This window comes from Poecile atricapillus, chromosome Z, assembly GCF_030490865.1.
Source record: "Poecile atricapillus isolate bPoeAtr1 chromosome Z, bPoeAtr1.hap1, whole genome shotgun sequence".
Classification (NCBI taxonomy): Eukaryota; Metazoa; Chordata; class Aves; order Passeriformes; family Paridae; genus Poecile; species Poecile atricapillus.
The window spans coordinates 11,022,544-11,043,243 of record NC_081289.1 but is presented as its reverse complement, the minus strand read 5'-3'; the positions used below and the strand labels follow the sequence as shown (position 1 = coordinate 11,043,243).

The 20,700-nt window shown below is 41.6% G+C and overlaps 1 protein-coding gene across 2 annotated transcripts in view; it reads right to left on the bottom strand.

The window, feature by feature from the left end:
• LOC131572977 (membrane-associated guanylate kinase, WW and PDZ domain-containing protein 2) overlaps window positions 1-20,302 on the bottom strand; it is a 706,094-nt gene extending 685,792 nt beyond the window's left edge. For both annotated transcript variants that reach the window (XM_058826448.1, XM_058826449.1), the window contains exon 1: window positions 19,717-20,302. In XM_058826448.1, the coding sequence (XP_058682431.1) occupies window positions 19,717-20,017 (301 nt within the window). In that variant the 5' untranslated portion in view covers window positions 20,018-20,302. The remainder of the gene's footprint in view (window positions 1-19,716) is intronic.
• Window positions 20,303-20,700: the final 398 nt, after the last annotated feature.

Genomic DNA, 20,700 nt, shown 5'->3' with positions numbered 1-20,700 from the left:
CCCCACAGTCCAAACATTTAACTGTCAGTTTTACATAAACTGCTTTAAATGCTTAAATAAAACCTTTAGCACACAGGATATCATGATGAAAGGAGAAGTGTAATGTACTCTGTGAACATCCTACATTAACTATCTCCAGCAAAAAGAGACTAACCCTCTGGGAAAATAATAATAGCAGAAAAGTTACTTTTTAGCTAAAGAGAAAAGCCCATATGTTCAGCTAAAATAAAAAATAAAACATAGGAAGACATAATAAAAAACATGACTGACTTGATCAGAGAATTTTCTCAAAACTGATATGGAAAGCATCTTGAGCCACTGCATTATATGCAGAGAAAATGGACAAAAAACATACCCTTAAATTAAGAAAAAAGTAATTATAACTTATATCATATGTACACTATATCTGATTCAGCTTTCAGAGTTTACTTTTCAAGGATGAGGTCAATATTGAATAATTAGCAATTACATGTCTGTAAGTCAGATTAGTATGCTACCCTTACCGCTATTGCAGACAAATGCATCACAATCATTAATTGAGTTCCCTCAGAAGTCTTTCTGAGGAACAGACCTATTATTAGTTTAATAATCTATGTGATTTTGTAATCATTGGGGAACTAAGGTAGAGAAACTGAGAAATTTATTTAAGGTCTCTAGAGAATCAGACAGAGCCCAGATCTCTTGAGTGCCTGCCCATTGTTTAATCTACTTAAGCATCTTAAAATCTACACCACTGCACATTTCAAACGTCTCACAATACTGAAACTACCAGTAGATTTGCCACTTTAAAACAGGTAACAACCATAATAATGGCATTATTTTATCTCAGCACTGTATCAAGTGACATTGATACTATAAACTGTTCTTTTGTCATGACTTCAGTATAAGATCCTTCACATGCACAGCTGCATATAACTAACTACAGGAATCCTCAAAAAGAGATGCACTGGTCTGGCATGGATAGCAAGAAGTGGTTGTAGTTACCTCCAATCTTCTCTCCATCCACCCAAACATCACCACTAAAGGCTGAGATGGCCCCAGCACTGCTGTCCCCTTCCCAGCAGTTGCTGGCCCTGCCAAGTTTGCTCTGACACCCCGAGCAGTGGCACCCTGGTATCCTTCCCCTGGCCATGGGACTGATGAACTGCAGCAAAGATAGCCCCACTCTAGAACAGCTGTAAGCTGTATGCTTTCTTTTTTGAATCATCACATCACTTCAAATGGATTATCGCTGGTTTTAAATTCTGGAGTCTACAAAGCATCTTCTGGATGATCTGGTTTTTTACTTTAATTTCCTTTCTGTTTGCTCTTTTTATTCTTAGGGTTTGGAGTTTTTTGTTTTGTTGTTTTGGGGGGTTGTTTATTTGTTCATTTGGTCTATTTGTTAGTTTTGGTTTACCCCTTAAGATAGCATCTTCCTGAATACTTTAGAAGCCACACTCAAGGCCATTAAACATGCCAACTATACTCTGAGTGGCATCAAAAGGAGCATGACCAACAAACAGGCCAAGGGAGGTAATTCTGCCTTTTACTCCACTCTTGTGAGACCCCATCTGCAGTGCTGTGTCCAGCTCTGGGGCCCCCAATGAGAAGGACATGGACCTGCTGGAGTGAGTCTAGAGAAGGGCCAGAGTGATCAGAGGTCTGGAGCACCTCCTTATGAAGACAAGCTGGGAGAGATGGGATTGCTCTGACTGGAGATGAGAAGGCTCCAGAGACCCTGGAGCATCCTTCAGTACCTAAAAGGCTACAAGAGAGGAGGAAAAGGACTACATGCAGTGACAGGACAAGGGGAAATGGTTTCAGAAGAAAAGAGAGTAGGTTTATATTAGATATTAAGAATAAATTCTTTACAGTGAGGGTAAATGAAGACTGGAGACACTGGAACAGGTTACTCAGAACAGTTGTGGATGCTCCATCCCCAGAGTTCAAGGCCAGGCTGAATGGGGATTTCAGCAACCTGGTCTCATGAAACATGTCCCTGCCCAGGGCAGAGGACTTGGAACTTTCCTGGGTTGCTGCCAACCCAAACCATTCTGTGATTCTATGATAGCAACACAATACTTCACGGTCATCGTCCTCAGAGGTATTCAAGAAACTACTGGATGTGGCACTTAGAGCTGAGGTCTGCTTGACAAGGTGCTCAGTTAAGGGCTGGACTCAATCTTGGCAGTCTTTTCTAAACTATTTCTATGGTTCTGTATATTGAGTGTTCTAGTGTCAGAGCCATATAATAAAGCACAGTTAAAACACAGGGTGGAAGTGTGAAAAGAGACAAGAGCGCCAAGATGTTTGGAACACAGTGAGATTATGCACAGAACTCCTATCAAATCACAGGATCAAAGACTGTGATAGAGAAGAATGTTTATCTGATTGATGCTGAACATGCTCCAACACACCAGTAAGGATTCAAACAGACGGGATCAGTTAGTTGCTCTGGATCTGCTTTAATGTAGTACAGAAAAACTGAACTTCTTCCACTGACAAAATGAAAAAAGCATGTCCATGAAAACAATCACAAAAAGAGGATATTTTACATACACAACATGCTTAACAAGATTTGGATAAAAAGACAGATTTTTGGTTTTATCAGAAATCCTTGAATCTGCTGGTTTAAATCAAATCCTTAATAACTTAACCACTTACACATTAACATGCGGCTTTTCCAAAGGTTCTTGTTATACACACTCATAAAAATTGGGAAGAACACAGAATTTTTTCAGACCAAGTGCATTCATTTCCTCTGTTGATGTGAGTTGTACAGTGAAGGACAACGAACAGCTCTAATGATCTGTTACACTGAAACTCTTCCACTTGATGTCTGCATGGGGATTCTGGCTCATGAGGCACCATGGAGAAGCCTGCCAAGGGCACTGGCTTCTGCCCCATGCACAAAGCACAACTAAAAGCACAACCCCCTTGGTCTCCCATCATTTCCAACAAACACAATTGTCTCACTGGGGAGAGCAATCTCTCTCCCTTTTCCACTCTTGTAGTCAGTCAGGGCATCTGCTCCAGGCCTCTTCCACTTCCCAAGCTGAGCTGTAGAACAGTCCTTCCTGCACATCACAGACAGGACTCCAAAGGAAGGACATCTCCAGTTCCCAGTGAAACTTTCCAGCTCTGAATTAGATGCTCTTTTCCTCTAAAAAAACAACAATTGAAGAGCCCTGTGCAAGAATATGTCATCTGAAACGATGGAAATTCTCAGGCAATAGCATCAGCACTACAGACTGACAAATCTTTGTAGCCTCTTAGGCAAACCACTCCTACCTTTCTTCCCCTTCCCTCACTTTTCTTTGCTGACCAGATTATTCCTTGTATGTATAATAAACAATTATAGAAAATACAATCATCTCTGAAAAACAAAGACAATCAGAAATTTTCTGGTTTCATAAACAGTTGTAAGACAGAAACAAATTACAGGCATTGCTTACAGACAGCTTTAGTAACCAAAACTCAATTATAAACCTTTAAAACACAGCCCCAACATACAGAAATGCAGTATCTGAAAGCAGTTGATTGGGAAATCTCCTATAAGAGAAATACAAAATATTCCATGTTGTACTGTGAACTTGATAAAACTGATATGAAATTTCCCTGAGTAGTTGATATTGGCATGTGAAAATAAAGTAAAGCTCAGCAGGACTCGTGAAATTCATGCATTTCCAATGTAATTCTAAACAGTATAGCATAAATCAGCATGGGCATGTAATTCTTGGATCTCGTTTGACATAAGTGAAGCAGAAATTATGTGTTGTTGCAGGTGTTTTGCGAGCAAACATGAGGCCCAGCTGATTGTTAACAGGCGAACTTTTTCAAAGGAAAATGAGCCGAAGGAAGACCTCAAAGCTGACAAATGAAAAAACCCAGGTGGAAACAGTTATGACCACTCCTGGGCTGGAGCAGTCAGAAGCTATTGTTTGTGCTAGGATGGCACTGGAAACAGGCTGCTCCCATGGGAAGCAGGAGCTGGCTCCAGCAGGCTTGAGAAGCATTTTGGGGGATGAGAGCCACTTCCAGCTGAGCCACTTGCTGGGCTGCTCAGCATGGGCAGCTCCATTTGGCTCCGATATTCCAAGAAATGTGCACCTCACACTGAAAGCTATGGAACACCTGCAATTTATATTCTCTGAGAAAACTGCAGTTTCTAGCCCCGCAAAGCCAAATTTTAATGTTATATGACTTATGATACTGTTAATCATAACAAAGATCATCTTGTTACAATCCTCTGCCCTGTCCAGGCAGGGACACCTTTGCCTAGCCCAGGTTCCTCTGAGCCCCACCCAACCTGGCCTTGAATGCTTCTAGGGATGGAGCACCCACAGCTTCTCTGGACAACCTGCTCCAGCACATCACCACCCTCACAGTAAGTCATTTCTTCCTCATTTCTAATCTAAACCTACCTTCCTTCAGTCTGAAACTTTTACTCCTTGTCCTATCACTATACGCTCTTGTAAAAAATTCCTCTGCAGGGATTTCTTTGTGTTTTATACAAAACCCCGTATGTGTAAAATACCTTTAGTTGCTAAAAATGGAGCCACTCTGCTACAGGTCCCATTTACTATTGAAGTTATATTTTACATACAGTTCGAAGGCTGAACACAAAGGCTGAAGCCTTTGCAGTGTGCTGGTTAGGGTAATAAAGTGAAAAAAAAAGAGTCCGAAAAAAATATCTGATCTTCATAAAGTCATTTCTACATTATAATAAAATTTAAATATTTGATTTACAAAATAATTACAGCAGTTCAACAGTATAATAAGTTCAACAGATATGCTCCTTGTAACAGAAAAATACATGTAAAAAAATCTAAACTATAAAGAGAGATCCTTGAATTGCCAATCTGGGTGACATCTTGTGAGGGACTTTTTCCGCTTCCTGAAAATCTCCTGTGTAAATCATACTCTTCAGGTTCACCCACCTTAACTACAGATGTTTTCTAGAGACAGCATTTATCTGTAGCTACCAGCCAGAGAGGGGAAAAATTAAAAAGGCTATAGACTTACAGAGGCCTGTCTCCTCCTGCATTTGATCAGAAATCGCTTCTCAACAGTGACACTTAAAACTGTTTTCAGGCAAAACTTGAATAAACATGTGCATAAAGTTTTGATTCAGAGCAATGACACACTAGTTCTGTGATCCATCAGATCTTAGAAGATAAACATGATGCGATGGGGTCATCTCTTGCTAGAAAGGCAACTGGAAAGCTGCAACTAGTTGGTGATGGAGTGGATAGGACACTTAAAAATGTGCATAACATATGGCCAGGCAAAGCAGCAGGAAGCACTTGCTCTTGAGTAAAACAGATAAAACTATGCTAAAAAAGACAGAAAACAAGGATTCTGCTTAAAAAAAAAATAATAAAGCACTGAAATATGGTTTCATTTTGTGCTTTAAAAAAATGGAGGAAAAAGAAGGCAATATTTCAAACATTTATTGAGGAATTTATACCCAAGTATAGTCCTGCACATATAGTCTGTACATTATTGTACAGACCTGCTCCACAGTTCAAACTGGCGCCCATCCAGGTGACCTGCTTGCAAGTCTGTCTTTAGCATCATCTTTATGGTGCCCCACAACATTCCCAGAGGGCAAGCTCAGGTTCCCTCTCACCAAGACAGCAATGCACTGTTCCATCATCTACTCTGGAATGTGGTTGGGCCCAGCACTCTGTGCAGCTTCAGCTATCCCATCTTTCTGAGGACACTGGGAGACACATACAGAGGCATAAGAAAAAGAAAATGAGTATTCACCAGTGCAGAATCACCCAGCACCCTTTAAACACAGGTGTTTTTACCTTCTGCTATGAGGACACCTGGTATGCCTCAACAGCCTGATCTCAGGCTGAATTCAGGACACCTGGTCCAGGGTAATGATGCCAGTGCTATTTCATCAAGTACTGCTTGGACTTTTGTTTTACAGGAGTACAGACTGGTGCCTGACCCAAAGTCTAGCCCATCTCACCTATTCCCTAGTGATACTGGCCACACAGAACATTACACATTTTCTGCAGCAAATTGTTGAGCAGTTTCACCATGCACTGTGAACCAGCTGCCCTCACTCACCAGCTGGAGACATCAGCTTTTCAGGGTTTCCTCTGTCCTCAGACCTACCAATGACTGCACCTGTAAAAGCCTGATGAATTAATAATGCAAACAAGACAACAAACAAGTATGCTCATGATCAACCTCAGGACCAAAGTCCTATCTATATAATAATGGGTGCCACAGATCGAACAGGACTGCACAGATGTCAAAAGGACACATGAATGCTTCAACAGAATTAAAAAACAGGGATGTGCTGCATTGGCTTGTGCAAGCTCTGTTTAAAGGATCTAGAAGTACTGTGGTACATAGAAGGGGATTAAAAGAAGGATTGCAGAACCTCAGCAAGATGCCATCTTAATGTTACGCTGCTCCTTTCTCCTGGAAACAAAGGGTGGATTCAGCAAGACCTAAGCAGCCTTGTGCAAAGCTAAATCCTACCCTGACCTCTCACTGATCACTGCTTTAACTCCACAGCTGCCCCTGGCACTGAAGGAGGAGAACAGAGAGACCCTCTAGACAGTGAAACCTACTCCAGCAGGGCAGGCAACACATTCCTTTGCACCAGCCTTTCCAAGGGGAGTGGGAGAAAAGTTTCTCCAGTGAGAAATGGGAAACCAATGCCAAAGAGGAGGTGAAAGCGGAAGAGGCACCAACAGCTCTTCACAGAGGGACAGAAGCACAGAGGCACAAAGGAAATCTTTGGTGTAACCACAACTGACACAGCAACAACAGAGCTCTGCCTGGGATTACCAGGTCTCTTTTAATATCAGGGTAGACTCACTTCTCCACAATTCCTTATTAATTTGATTGGATGTCAAGTTGGGCTAAATCAAAGATTCTGCCAATAACCTCATCCAGTTTGGCTCAAAAGGTAGCAACACCAGGGCTCTGAAAGGAGCCACCACCCAGGGAAGCCAATGTGAAATCCCCAACCACTGTGAAAAGTTAGAGGCTCCCACAGGAATCTTAATTAGTGTTTTGTACGTTTCACTCAGCAAACCAAACTCTACCTATGGTGACATTTATAGGACTTCTCCTTTTTCTAAAAGGTATTCAAACAAAAAGACAAAGGGAGTGGGTAGAGGAATAAACACCCTAAAAGAAACCCCACCAAACTAAATTAGTTACTTGTCAAACAGTGGCTTTAACAGGCCAAAAGAATTTTAGTAAATGTCTCATATGGTGTGACTGGCATACCTACTTGTCCAATTAGCAGTTCAAACAAACATAAACAGCTTATTAAAATAAATAAATGTATATAACTTTGGTTTCCTACACTTTACCACTTCCAATATATTTCTGAAATGCATTTCATATCAGGAGAAAACACTCCATCACACTCTCTCATCTGCAGATACCTCTGCATGATTGTGCTTCTTTGTTATTAAAAAAGCTTCTGCTTTACAAGAGATTTGTCATGTAAAATATAAAATAAATACCTACAAAAATGTTTTACTCGAGCAATCAATAGAAACCCTCATTGAACAGGAGAGGGGTTTTTGTGTGGTTTGTGTGCCTTTACTTGGATGCAGTACTGCTTGCATAGACTTTTAAATTACATTGCAGTGCTCTCCTCTCAGTTATTGATCGAGCTGAGATTTTTGGCAAGCCATTTCACCACTGTGCAGTTCTGTCAATTCCTACCTATCCTCTGTGTCTAATTTGCCTGTATAAACCCTTTGGGCCAGCAAGTGTTTTTCACTGCCAGTTTTTAGTACCTGTCACCATGGGATCTTATTGCAGTTGGCTTGATAGGCTAATAACAACGTTCATGTTCTAAGAGTTAATTTTTTAGAGAATAAAAGGAATAAACTAAGCAATTATATTGGAGAACTACAATACCAGTTCTATGGGCAAACCAGATGTATTTAGAAAGATCCTTTCTTCCTAAAAAGAAGGGCAGGCTTTAATAATGAAATAAACTTAATTAAAAAAATAAAAAACAAACAAAACCATAAAAAGAGAGCACAGAGGACAAAAATCATTATGATTGTAAAACTCAATAATTTCCCAATGGTTTCTAAGAACTCTAAGTCAGGATAGCAAAGAGGGAAGTTTCCCTTCTCACACTGAAATTCACAGAGGTAGCTGAAGATATCAAGAACAACTCCCTGTCTGGGAACTCTGAATAAGTTTTTTTGTAAATTATTTTAAGAATCTGGGAGCTATTCAGGTAGTCTAATAACAAGGCCAATATTAGTGTCTAAAGGCATACAAGTGAAGACTCCTGGTTCAATGTCCCAGTAAATCTCTTTCCCAGCAGCAGCATCCTCACTAGCTGGCCAGCAGTGCAGATACAGAGGGAGGAATTCTGCAGCTCATGCAACCTGTTCCTACAGCAATTGGTGCTTACTACTTACCAGAAATCTTCTTAATATTGACCCCAAAACAATACTTTTTGGATTTACTACTTTTCTAGAACTGGAACTGCTCTCGCCACATGCAGGAAGTGCTTTCTCACATATGCAAAAAACCAAAACCAAAATGAAACCTTCAGCTTTTCTGACTTTTACACTAAGAAATATTAATTTCACTACCCTTAAAGCACAGGCACAGACATAAATCCCTATCAAGGCAAAGCAGCTGCTACACTTCTGCAAGTCAGATTAACTGTATACAAACCCATACGATATTTCACACATATTTAAAAGTGGCATATTTAAGTTTTATGGGTTCATCTGTTCTGAGGACTATTTTAGTACATAACTGTCACAGGTTTAACATAAATATGAATCCAGAAGAACTTTTAATTGATATTTCAATTACCAAATTTTAATTTTAATTAAGCAAACCCAACATCTGATTTCACTTTATTTTCTTAACAAAACCTCCAGTACTGTGATGGATTATTTTCCTGCAATCTTTTATACTATTTTTACAGGCAAATGACCAAATAGAGTGAGTGTTGAAAAAGCTCTTTTTACTAGCTTATCAGAAATTCCAGTAATTCTTCTAGACGTTTACAGGGGAGAAATGTTCTTCCACATCTGTAATCAAGTAGATAAAATGAAAAACCAAATTCTTCAGGAAACATACTCTCTGTACACAGTATAACAAAGATTTTTTGAATAGGCTTCACTAGCAGTAGCTGTAATGGAAAAAATATGAGACAACAGACCAGCGCTATCAGTAATAGAAGCTCCACACTAGTAACAACCACTATATTCTCTTAAATCCAAAAATATTGCTGAACTTTTATCCACTGTAAATCTTCTATCATCAAGACTGAATGATGATCAATTTGAGTTACAGATCCTATGTTAAAAAGATACAGAACATTTCCAGCAACTAATTCCAAGAAATTCATTATGTTAGACTCTGAATTTAATGTGAATACTTCCTTACATTGCCATAGAAACAAGAGACTCTCAACTTGAAATTGCCATGCTAGTTGCTACAACAAAAAAGCAGTTTCTCTCACCAAGAGTTTTCAGATTTTATGCGTGAGACAACAGGCAGATATAACAAGCCCACATGGAAAGAGAAATCAGAAATACCAGTAAAAATAATGACTATATAATTACTATATATATACTCAAATGAAGAGGGGTCAGAGCAAACCACCTAGCATCATCAAGTGCAGAACAGGCATCCCAGTGGAGCTGAGCTTCAAGGAGAGTTTTCAAAATGAGTAGTGTAGAGGCTGAACAGTGAATCTGGGGGGTAATTACACTTTACCTAGGCAAAGCACTCCATAGTTTAATCTGCAGAAATGTTCAGCTTCTCCATCAGTCTGATACAAGAGTTCAGCAGCTGCTCCCTTTCCCACTTCACAAGGATTTCAATTCCATGATAGGAGCACCTGCATGATCTTTTAGTTTTTTAAGCTAGCAACAGGACTCTGCAACACTTTGAAATATAAATTGCTGCTCCTATTAAAAAAAAAAAAAAACAAACCAAGGACAGAGAATTCAAATATAATGGGATTAATACTTGTTTATACTAACATACCATTTTGGAAGCATGTGAGAGGCTTATGTGACATTTATTATTAATGCAGATTTAGCACAAAGAAGGACTTGGTAAGGGAATAACAAAAATGAACACAGCCACTCCATTTCATACTAGTTAAGGAATCAGCTGTGAGAATGTAACATGATAGAAACTATTCAGTACAACTCATATGGGGTTCAAATAGGACTGTTCATCACTTTTCAGTCGAAGTTCAAGTAGAAAAAAAATGGTGTGTGTTATAAGAACTTACATGTGAAATGGATGTCCTGGAATGAGACCGATGCCCCAATTCTGTTTCCTTTCAGCTTCTGTAGGACAGGTTAGGTGTTGTTTTATGAAATGGCAATATTTTATCACAAACATGCAGATTAATTCATTACTGACATGATGGGAACAAATCTGGAAGACTTTTTTTTATTTTATATTACAAAAATAACTCTAAAATGTGCAATTTAAAAAATCATTTTGCACATTTAATCTTGAGAAATGCAAGGACAACATGAGATACAAAGATAGCAATAAATAGATAAGAAATAAGAGACGATTTGTACCTGTTTGCAGGAGGGATTTACACTCTGGAATACTGTTACATTAACAGAACTACACAATGTACTTGCTAGTATAGTGTAGAAAATTTTCCTCATTATACTCTACCACTGTTTTCCATTGTTCTGCTAAGTATAGTGAATCTATGAACACTACTCACAATGATGAAGTCTATTTCTAGGGATTTTGTTTCTTTTTTTCCTGCATAATGAGGACACAGTATTTCTTTAGTGTTTTTAAAAACAAACACACTATGACTCTGCAGAGAGTGAGTGATCCCCATTCTATCCTCAGTGTCTGACACAGACTGTCAAAGAGAAACCCTGTCCCCCAGTGTAGTAATCTGGGAACTCTGAGAACAATTTAATAATTCTGGATAATTCAATGAAACGACTGCCATCACTGGCTACAGAGACTACCATATGTTGTCAAGGCCATGTCACGTATCTCCCAGACCAGGCACAATGGGAGATTGTTATACCAGGCTTTCTCCTATTAGAACAGGCATGATCTGGAATCATGGAATACCAGAATTCTGTGTCAAAACAAGTTTCTGTATGCTTTCTGAAGTGAACTCAAGCACAGAGGGTAGATATATCTAACTGGCAGAATAAACTAGTTGGTGCTAATGCCAGACCTGAAAGATGCACTACCTGAAAGGCTCAAGATGAATTCCAGTGACACAGGAAGGTGCTTCAGTAGCACAAAAGCCTTGGAGCGGGCAAGAAAGAATGTTGATAGCAGATAGGGCTCCATGGTTTACAAATGTACGGGGGCCTCCACAAAGTACACTGATCTGAACCAAGGATGGCTCAAGAAAGTAACAAAAATATTATAATAGAAAGGTACCTAGAAAAGTGCTATTTCATCTGAGTGCGTGGCAGCAGACAGCCAGTTTGTCTTGTTGGAAAACTGTAAAACACATGCACATTTGGTATTTCAATTCCATTTTCACATGATGTTGAATACCTGAACTGTTGCACTTGCTTCCAAAGGTTAGAGGTCTGGAAAGAAAGGCACAGTAATGACTTAGTGTTTATGGTACTGCACTACCACTACTTAGTGTTTATGGTTGTGACTCCACAACTGTGCTGGCGCCAGAGAAGAAGGATGCAGAAATAGAGCCAGGGAGGCTGAGGTGCTGCCTCAGCAGCAAAGAACCCAGTATGCAGTTCTGTCCATAACAAAACACTGCCTGGTAAATCTCTTTTTTTGTAGGAACATCACACACATAGGACAGTCACCCTACATAAGTATGTGTTTCTCCAGGCACATATTCTTCTCAGACAGCCCCGTTGTTTCACCATACTTTCATCAGAACTTGGGACAGAAGCACAGACATGCTAACAAGAACTCTGTTTTCATCTGAAGAAGCAGGAATGCTATTTTTTCCTTTGGAATGAGTTAATTGTGCCTATTTTACACCAGAATGCTTCTGGAGAAACCAGCTGGTCACAGCTTGGACTGGTGCACCGTTTGCTGCACACAAAACTGAGTGGATGGCTGGGCCTAGAGAGCAGGGAATGGAGCTCAGTCCTGCCAGTGGGCAGCCACCAGTGGGGCTCCTCAGGGCTCAGGGTTTGGGCCAGCCCTGCTTAATATCTTTATCAATGATGTGTTTTCGGTTCTGGGCCACAAACCAGACACTGAGGTGCTGGAGCGAGTCCAGAGAAGGGCAAGGGAGGGAAGGGTCTGAAGCACAAGTCTGATGAGGAGCCCCTGAGGGAGCGGAGGGATGTTCAGCCTGGAGAAAAAGAGGCTCAGGGGAGACCTTATTTCTCTCTACAACTGCCTGAAAGGAGATTGAAGCTGGGTGGGGGTCAGCCTTTTCTCACAAGCTGCAAATAATAGGACAAGAAGAAATGGCCTCAAGCTGCACAGGCGAGGTTTAGATTGGATATTAGGAAAAAATTTCTTCTCTGAAAGCATTTTCAAACACTTGGAACAAGCTGCCCAGGGAAGTGGTTGAACCACCCAACCCTGGAGGTGTGGCACTTAAGAGTTTCAGGTTAATGGTGGACTTGAAAGTGTGGGGTTAACAGCTGGAGTCTATGATCTTAAAGGTCTTTTCCAAACTAAATGATTCTATGATTTCAGCATGTTTTGAGAAACTAAGACAGACCTAGGAAACACATGTTCCCTATGCTGATTTTTCCTGTGCTGGAGGTACAGGGCCATATACTCTCTTGAATATGACAGAACATGTAAATTCTAAAACCAGTAATGTACTTTAATAATCTCTAAATTTTTTTCCTGGAACTTTCACACAATTTTACTTTCTCCATGTTGTTCCTTGTCTTACTTTCCTTCATCTCAAATTCATACACTGTGGAAATCATCAAAGACACCCAGGAGAAACATCTGAAGCTGATAAGCAGAGCAAAACAGTATTATTCATATATTACTAATCATAATGTATGTATGAATGAGAAGACACCTGGTACTGCTGTGTTGACAGCAAACTACCTTTTGATTAAGCCTTCTGGATTCTAGCAATCTGAAGGTACTGACTAGGAGTTCAAGAATAATGTGAAAAGGATAAATACATGGCAGATACACACAACAGCTTTTTTTCAGCTCAGCTTCTAGTGAAGTCTCCAAATTGTGGATAGCAGGTTTGAATAAATGAGAGATTTTAGGTTAACATTAAAGGAACATTCAAACCACAAGTACTGTTTGTGAGATTATCATTTACCAATGAGGATTTCTGTCCAGTTTAGGAATGCTAAATAATTTTTGTTGAAGCCCTTAGGTATCTTTCTTTTCTCTCGCTTCTGCCCACAATTCCACTTTTCATTGGGTAGTTTCAGCCTACAGCTACAAAGATAAATAAATGGCCAGAAAACTATGACACCTTCTTACTGGATAGATTTCTATGAGGTTGAAGAAAAGCTGATTTTTAACAAATTAGATGTGCTGAAGAGATACTGTTGGGATCACACAGCCCCTGTGGTTATAGAAAATTCAGTTAAGGCCAGAATTACAATGGCATTCAGCAACAAAACCCAATGACAGGCACTTTGCCACTGAAATCATTATCTTCCAACTCTGATCTAGACCGCACCTACCTGGATAGACATCTACTCAATCTTATTCTAAAGTTTATTTTATTTCCTACTGCAGAATCCTGTGCCATTCTGTACATTGCTTGGCTACCAGAGACTAGGTTCATTGTAACTATCATATATATATATATTTGTACCAAAACTTGAATGAAAAATATAGAATACAGAGTAGTACTGTATCAATACTTGTATAGCAGTACTATAAAAATTCTTACACAATTTCAACCTACAGATGAAAATTCCTACCAGTCTCAAAAAAACCCCAAATATTGTATAAATTTTTATGTATAGTCTTATAAACACCTAAGTACATAAGCAAAAAAATTAGTTCCAGAATGTTAACACAGTCAAGGAATATCACTATGTTCTTGGAACTTTCCTTTGATCCTCCCCAGTAAATAAATTTTAAAAAAAACTTTTTTTTTATTTGTTTATAACACCATGAGGAAGAGAAGAACAAAAAACATCTGCTTCTACAACTAATGCAGCACTTTCCTCTCCATCACCCTTTCTAAATCACAGTTCTGACCAGCTCCTCCCATAAATCCCTTTTGAAGGGGTACTTTTTCCATGTATACACCACTTCTTGTATACAAAATATGTAGATGAATAACTTATAGAATCTTTCATGCCATGAAAGGAGCTCCTCATCTATAAAGAGCAAGGAGAAGATCAAGAACACTGCAAGCAAAAGCTCAGAATCCATATTTTTCATGAAATGTTGAATTAATGCGGGTGAGGTTATAGGATGCATAAAGGAAGTGAGACACAATTCTACCCCCTCACACCAGTACCTTCCTTTGATGTCAACAGCATCAGCAGATGGACAAGTCTTACCGTAAAATTAACTTTACCTTATGTGACTAAACAGAACTAAGCAGAGCACTCTCAATTATTTAATTTCTTCAAGGAAATGATGCACTAACAAAGTCACAGCCCCATCCTTTAATGGCACATTTGTAATTCTCAGGGAAGGAAAAAGACTGATGAATATAATTCTACTGCCGGTGAACAGAGTCCCTGACATGAAACATCACAAGCTCTCTGGAGGAGCTGAAGAATAAATCACAAGCTACATGAGTCAGAAGTCAGCTTCAATGGTCTTTAAATTAAGATGGACAAGCATAAGAATAACATAAAGTAATGGTAAAAAAAGAACTCTGAATTTAATTTCAGGAGTTAGTAAAATCCTAAGGAGCACAAATTAGGAAAAAGGAGAAGGTCTGAAACCCAGTTTATTTTCAAATACTACCTATGCAAAAGTCATAAAGAAATGTACAGCCACACAGGTTTTCAGGGTTCTTTGGGTCTGGCTTTTCAAAGACCCCTGTGATTTATTTATTTTTTTTTTTTTTATTCTGGAAAATCATGCAGCCTTCTGTTGCAAAATACTGTTCTTCTTGTGAAGATAACTATGTCCAACATATCCAACATTCCCATCTTGGAACATAGTATATAGTGATATCCAGGAATAAAAGATCACCCAAAGACTAACTATATGCACAGAGTGTCTTAATGAATGTAGAAGAGAATTATTTATGACCTTAAATAACTAGAAAAAAATTTAAAAACATAACTATACATAGAAATATGTGTTTGAAAAAGTCTGTAGTAAAATATTAATATTTTAACTAGTTAATATGTTTATACATCCAGGCAAAACTTTGGAAAATCACAACATTCCTGCATTTCTCTGTCAAAAGGCTTGTCATAGACTTTTAAAGAAATTTTAAAACTTAGACCAGGTCTTAATTGCAAAGCTTATGGATGAACCCATTAAGAAAAAGCACTACAAGGCTACTAAACCCCTTAGCCACGAATCAGTGGGTGTTGGGACAGTACCACACTGTCCTTTTAGTCTTTGCTCAGCAACCACAGTGGCAGCCACCAGGAATAGGATTGGAGGATCCAGTCTGCCCTTGTATCCATCCTAATGAGGGTCCAAATCTTCTCCAGACTGGGAAAGCACTTGAAAATATGCCCAAGTATAGCTATAGTCAGCAAAACATTCTAGCATGCACTCACTATTAAGAAAATTATTGGACTGCAAAAATTAAACCGTTTTTTAGTTCCTCTTTACATTATGTGTACTAAATGCCTTTTTTTGCTTAAGGAGCTAAAGAATAAGGGGTTGATGCTTAAAGTCTAACTATTTAGAGTAGGATATGAGCCATTAGAAAGTGTCCGTAAAAAGTGTCTGTTTTATTCATATTTAATATAGTCAGGCCACTAAATACTTCTAAAAATAAATTAAATTGCTCAGTTGGTCAGATCACCTGGTTACTTAATACATCCAAACCATTTTCCTTGAGAAAGAGATGCATCAGGAAAGAGCTCCAGGACAAAATATGTTGCAATGCTCCTGAGTTCTGAAATTCATGTTTTCAGACTGCTCATTGGGATTCTGCTGAGGGCATCTGTGGAAGTTTATAACAAAGAATAAAGATCCTGGTTTATACAACTGGGCTGTTTGTGCTACCCTTCAAGGAGTGAGTGTGCACAGCACAGACCTGTGTCAGCCACTGGTGGGAATTACTGTGGATCTGAGACGGCAGTGATGAACAGAGAATGGAACTGGAGGCAACACTGCTCCCCGTATGACTCTTCCCCATGTGATTACTTATCCAAATTAAGATGCCTTTCCTTAACACACTGCTACTTTTACAACTACGCATCTGTACATGTGTGGGAAGAAGACAGCACTTAATCCAAACTGTTCCACATGTAAAAACAAACATATTTGAAATTCAGAAGTATTTCTTTAAGAAACAGTACAAGGCTGTTATCCTCACCCAAGAGAGCAGAAGGTCAGAATGTACATTTGCAATACACCCAACTAATGAAATTGCTGTATACGATTCTCTCATTTGAAGGGTATATATTTAAAAAAGCATGGGGTTTGCAGAGGAAACCCTGCCTTCTTTATCTGATGTCAAGGACAGATTTGCCTTTGACTTCATCTGGGCCAAGACCATCCCATGTGTTTCCAGAGATCAACAGTAGCACAACAAGTGGCTTGCAAAAAAAAACTAACAAAAAAAACCAAACAGGAAATAATCTCCAAGGAATATTTCTTTGTGAACTCTTACAAATAAGACACAATAATAGTAATAGTAATAGTAATAGTAATAATTCTTACAGTCATTTCTTCCCATGCAAACCCAGGCACAATGCCCTGCATTAAAATCCTATTTATCAGGTGCCATACCTAGGAGAATTTATGTTGAATCGTATCATGGAACTGCAAATCAGTTTCTCATGAAGTTTACTCCTCTTCATAATATGCATCAACTCCTACATTATATGTTTGGGGTTTTTATAACTCAAGACGTTTAGCTAACACATAACAACAATATTCTATCCAACTTTTCAAAAGAAGTATTTCATCTAGTAATGTGATAAATGATGAAGTATTTAATTATTTCAGAGAGAGAGGTGTTTAATCAAACATAAGGAAAAATCATGAAAGCACCTTTTCTATGCTTCAAAACAGCTAATTCTTGAATTACCCATTCTCTGATTTCATCTACAAATGAATTTTCACTGCTGAATTGTCAAAACTTCCAAACAAGAGAAATACTTGCAGTCTCTTAAAGATCACATTATAAATAGTCATGTCCTACCTCCACATTTCTCTCTCTGACTTCATTCCTAGGCAGCACTGAAGAAGCAGCTACAGTCACATGGTGCATTCAAGGTCATGCTATTCTAATTGACAGAGATAGCATTGATAAATTATGCGGAAACAATGATAATGGAGTCATTAACCTTGTTCCAGCACACTAAAGGTGCTTTATAATCAGAAGGAGTACAAAAGTTACAAAAACATATAAAGATTTTATTGCCCAGCCCTTTCTCTCCTACACAATGCTGCAAAGCACTGTCAGGGAATAGTAATATTGCTGTAACGTGGCTGCTGTGCTTTGTCACCGAGGGGCGCAGGGATACGCTGCCTTACACTTGAAGGAGGAGTCAGGTAGTAAAATGTAAAATGCACAAACCATTGACCTCTTTTTTTTTTTTTCCTTCAAATAGGGAGTTGGATCCAGAAGGCCTCTCTCTTTGGCGTAAAGGATGCTGGAACACATGAAAGATCATTCCAGCCAGGAAGTCTTTCTCAGTCCAAGAATCTGTGCTGAACTGTCATTTCCAAACACAGTCATGTGGCCAGTGCTTTGAGAACTTGCATTAAAACTGTAGTGAGTTAACATACTGAACTGAAACTCCTCAGAGAGGTATAGATACAGGTACAGATACACAGAATTAGGTAGAATTCAGAATCTATCCCTTATGTCTCATGCAAAAGCTTGCAGTAATTCCCAGACTAAAAGCCTGACTAATGTCCCTAATTCAGGTATGACAGGTAATTTATTAAGGGTGCACACATTAATGAATCACCGGTGGTTGCTTTGATTTCAAGAGAAATATTAGAAAAACAGTGAAGAGATAGGATATATGTTTCACACAGCAACTCAAAGTAACCTCAAATTAGCCTTATTGTAAAGAATCTACGGCATTTCTGAAAAAAAAAAGAAAAAAGTAACAACTGGATTACAGACAATCTACCCTTATCTTCTTGACACTTCAACTGCTGCTTCTTTTTGAATCCACTCACAGTAAGACCACTCACACTAAAATTATTAATAAAAAGAGGACAGTACAGAGCACCTTTCCTGGAATTCAGGTGCCCAGAGATGACACTACACTGCCATGACAGAATCCACTATACTCATTTTTGATCTTCACTTATCACATGAACTATTGTGTCTCCCTGCACAGCCCAACTATCAAGATATGATCTACAGCATATTGCACAATTTAACCATAAGGACTAATAAAAAAACTCAGAGATTATATCTGTACATAGAGGCTTGACCTCATGGAGATAACTGAATATACAATAAAGTATATTCTGAAGGCCTAAGTGGAAATCAGATTCTTTCTGCTGGTTCTGCCATGTTTGGATAAACTAATAATTAGCATACTCTTCAAGCATTCAGAAGTATCGCAAATTATACTTTAAACAATAAACCGTCAATTACAAAGAGGAAGTAAAATTGCCAAATTATACCCAGTGTCAGAGAGATTCTCCTCTGTGTCCTCTGAGCACAGGCTGATGGCTGTAGTTGCAGAGCACAAGCGCCTCTGATGCATGGTATCTAAAAACTTCGCACCGCAGAAATTCCCAAGTTTTCAATGGCTGGGCTCGCTGCCCGGCTGGAATGCGTACTTTAGTGATCCGCCTACAGCCGCTGCACCACCCATCGCCAAGGAGCACCTACAGACTCGGCTCCCAGAGCAGCTCCTGTGCTCCAGAAACGCTGCTGGGCTAACAGAAACCTCCTCGCAAGCGTTCAGCTGCAGAGAACTCAACTCAGCATAGTTTAAAGAGGACAGAAACAAACATGTAAACAGCATCTGTGGCGCCTCTTCTCTACTGACTTTCCTGGAAACGCATTAACCTATTACAGTACTTCAAAATAAATAAGCGAAACAGAGGCGAGGCAAGAGTATACCGTTCTCTCCCAAAAGTTTCTTTCTGCCTGTCCTCTCACTTGCTCTGAGCACGCCGTTCCCTGGGATTAGCGATCCTTTTCACCAGGGATCAAATGAATGACTTTTCCGCTAATGACACTTAAGAGATGCTAAAGCCACCCTGGGCGCCACCAGGGACCCGGCGCGGGGCTGCAGCCCCTGTTCCCACGCCAAGGCTCCAGGAGCGAGGCGAAGCCAAGGGCAAGCCCGGCCCCGGCCGCCGCTCCAGCCCCGGCAGCGCCGGCGGCAGCAGCCGGAGGCCGGCGGGGACCGGGGCCGGTGGGTCGGGTCGGGTCGGGTCGGGCGGGGACCCGTCCCCCTGAGCCCGGGGCTGCAGGGGGTGCCGCCGCCGCCCCCCCCGGCATGGCGAAGCGCTGTCACTGACGCACATTTAATTCGCCCGGCTGCGGGTACCGCGCAGCGCCGCTCGCATCCTCCCCCCGCCGCCGGGGAGGGGGCGGCTCCGCCGGGGAGGGGGGAAAGTCAAACTGCAGCAACAAAGTTGCTCCCCCAGACCTGCCCCGGCCCCCAGGGGGTGGGCAGAGAGGGGGGCCCGTGCCCGCCTTACCTTGCTTGACGCACTTGAGGCGGATGGGGTCCTTGCAGTGCTTGATCACGGCCAGCACATCCCTGATGGTGAGCCCGGCCACGGGGGTCTCGTTCACCTCCAGCAGCAGTTCCTCCGGCACCAACTTGCTGCCGCCCTCATAGGCCACCTTGCCAGGCTTCACTTCCCCCAGGTAGGGGAACTGCCCATTCTCGGCGCCCCCCTTCAGCTCGAAGCCCAGCTGTCCCTCCGGGTTCCTCACGATCACGATCTCGTGGACTCTGCTCGTCCAGTGGCTTTTCTTCTTCAAGCCCTTGGACATTGCCGTGGGGATGCTCTGCCCGACTCCCTCCCTGCAGTCCGTGCTTCTTCCCCCCCTCCCTGTCTGCCCCCACTCCCCGGGGCAGCCGCGCTCTCCGGGCAGGCTCGGGGCGGGCGGCAGCGGCCGCGGCAGTGCCGGCCGGCGGCCCCGCGGGCTGCGAGCTGGGTCGGGGAGCGCCTCTGTGCCCGCTCCTCCCGGCTTTAGCTGATATCCATGGCAGCCGCGGCGGCCGGACCCTGCCTGCGCGTGGATGCACTAGTTGTAGAGAAACTGGCAGGAGGGAGGAGGGAGGAGGGAGGGAGGCAGAGGGAGGGAGGGGACGGCAGCGGCGCGGGGAGGAGGAGGAGGGGTGTCGGTGCCGGAGCCGGAGCGAGGCGGGCGCTGCTTCGCCGCTCCCGCCTCGCCTGACCCGGTAGTGAAGGCCGAGAGAGAGGCTGCCTGGCACGGCCGGCAGAAGGCGGAGAACGGCCCTGGCGGGGGGGCGAGGGCTCTCGGCGGGCAGCAGAGAGAGCGGCGACCCCCGCCCGGCCCCAGCGCGGCCCTGGCCGGGAAGGGGCGCTGGGGGGAGCGATGGTGCTGGCCCCGCTGCCTGCCGCGACCCCCCGGACACTGCCCAGCACCGCTCCGGCCCCGGCCGGACACTGCCCAGCACCGCTCCGGCCCCGGCCGGACACTGCCCAGCA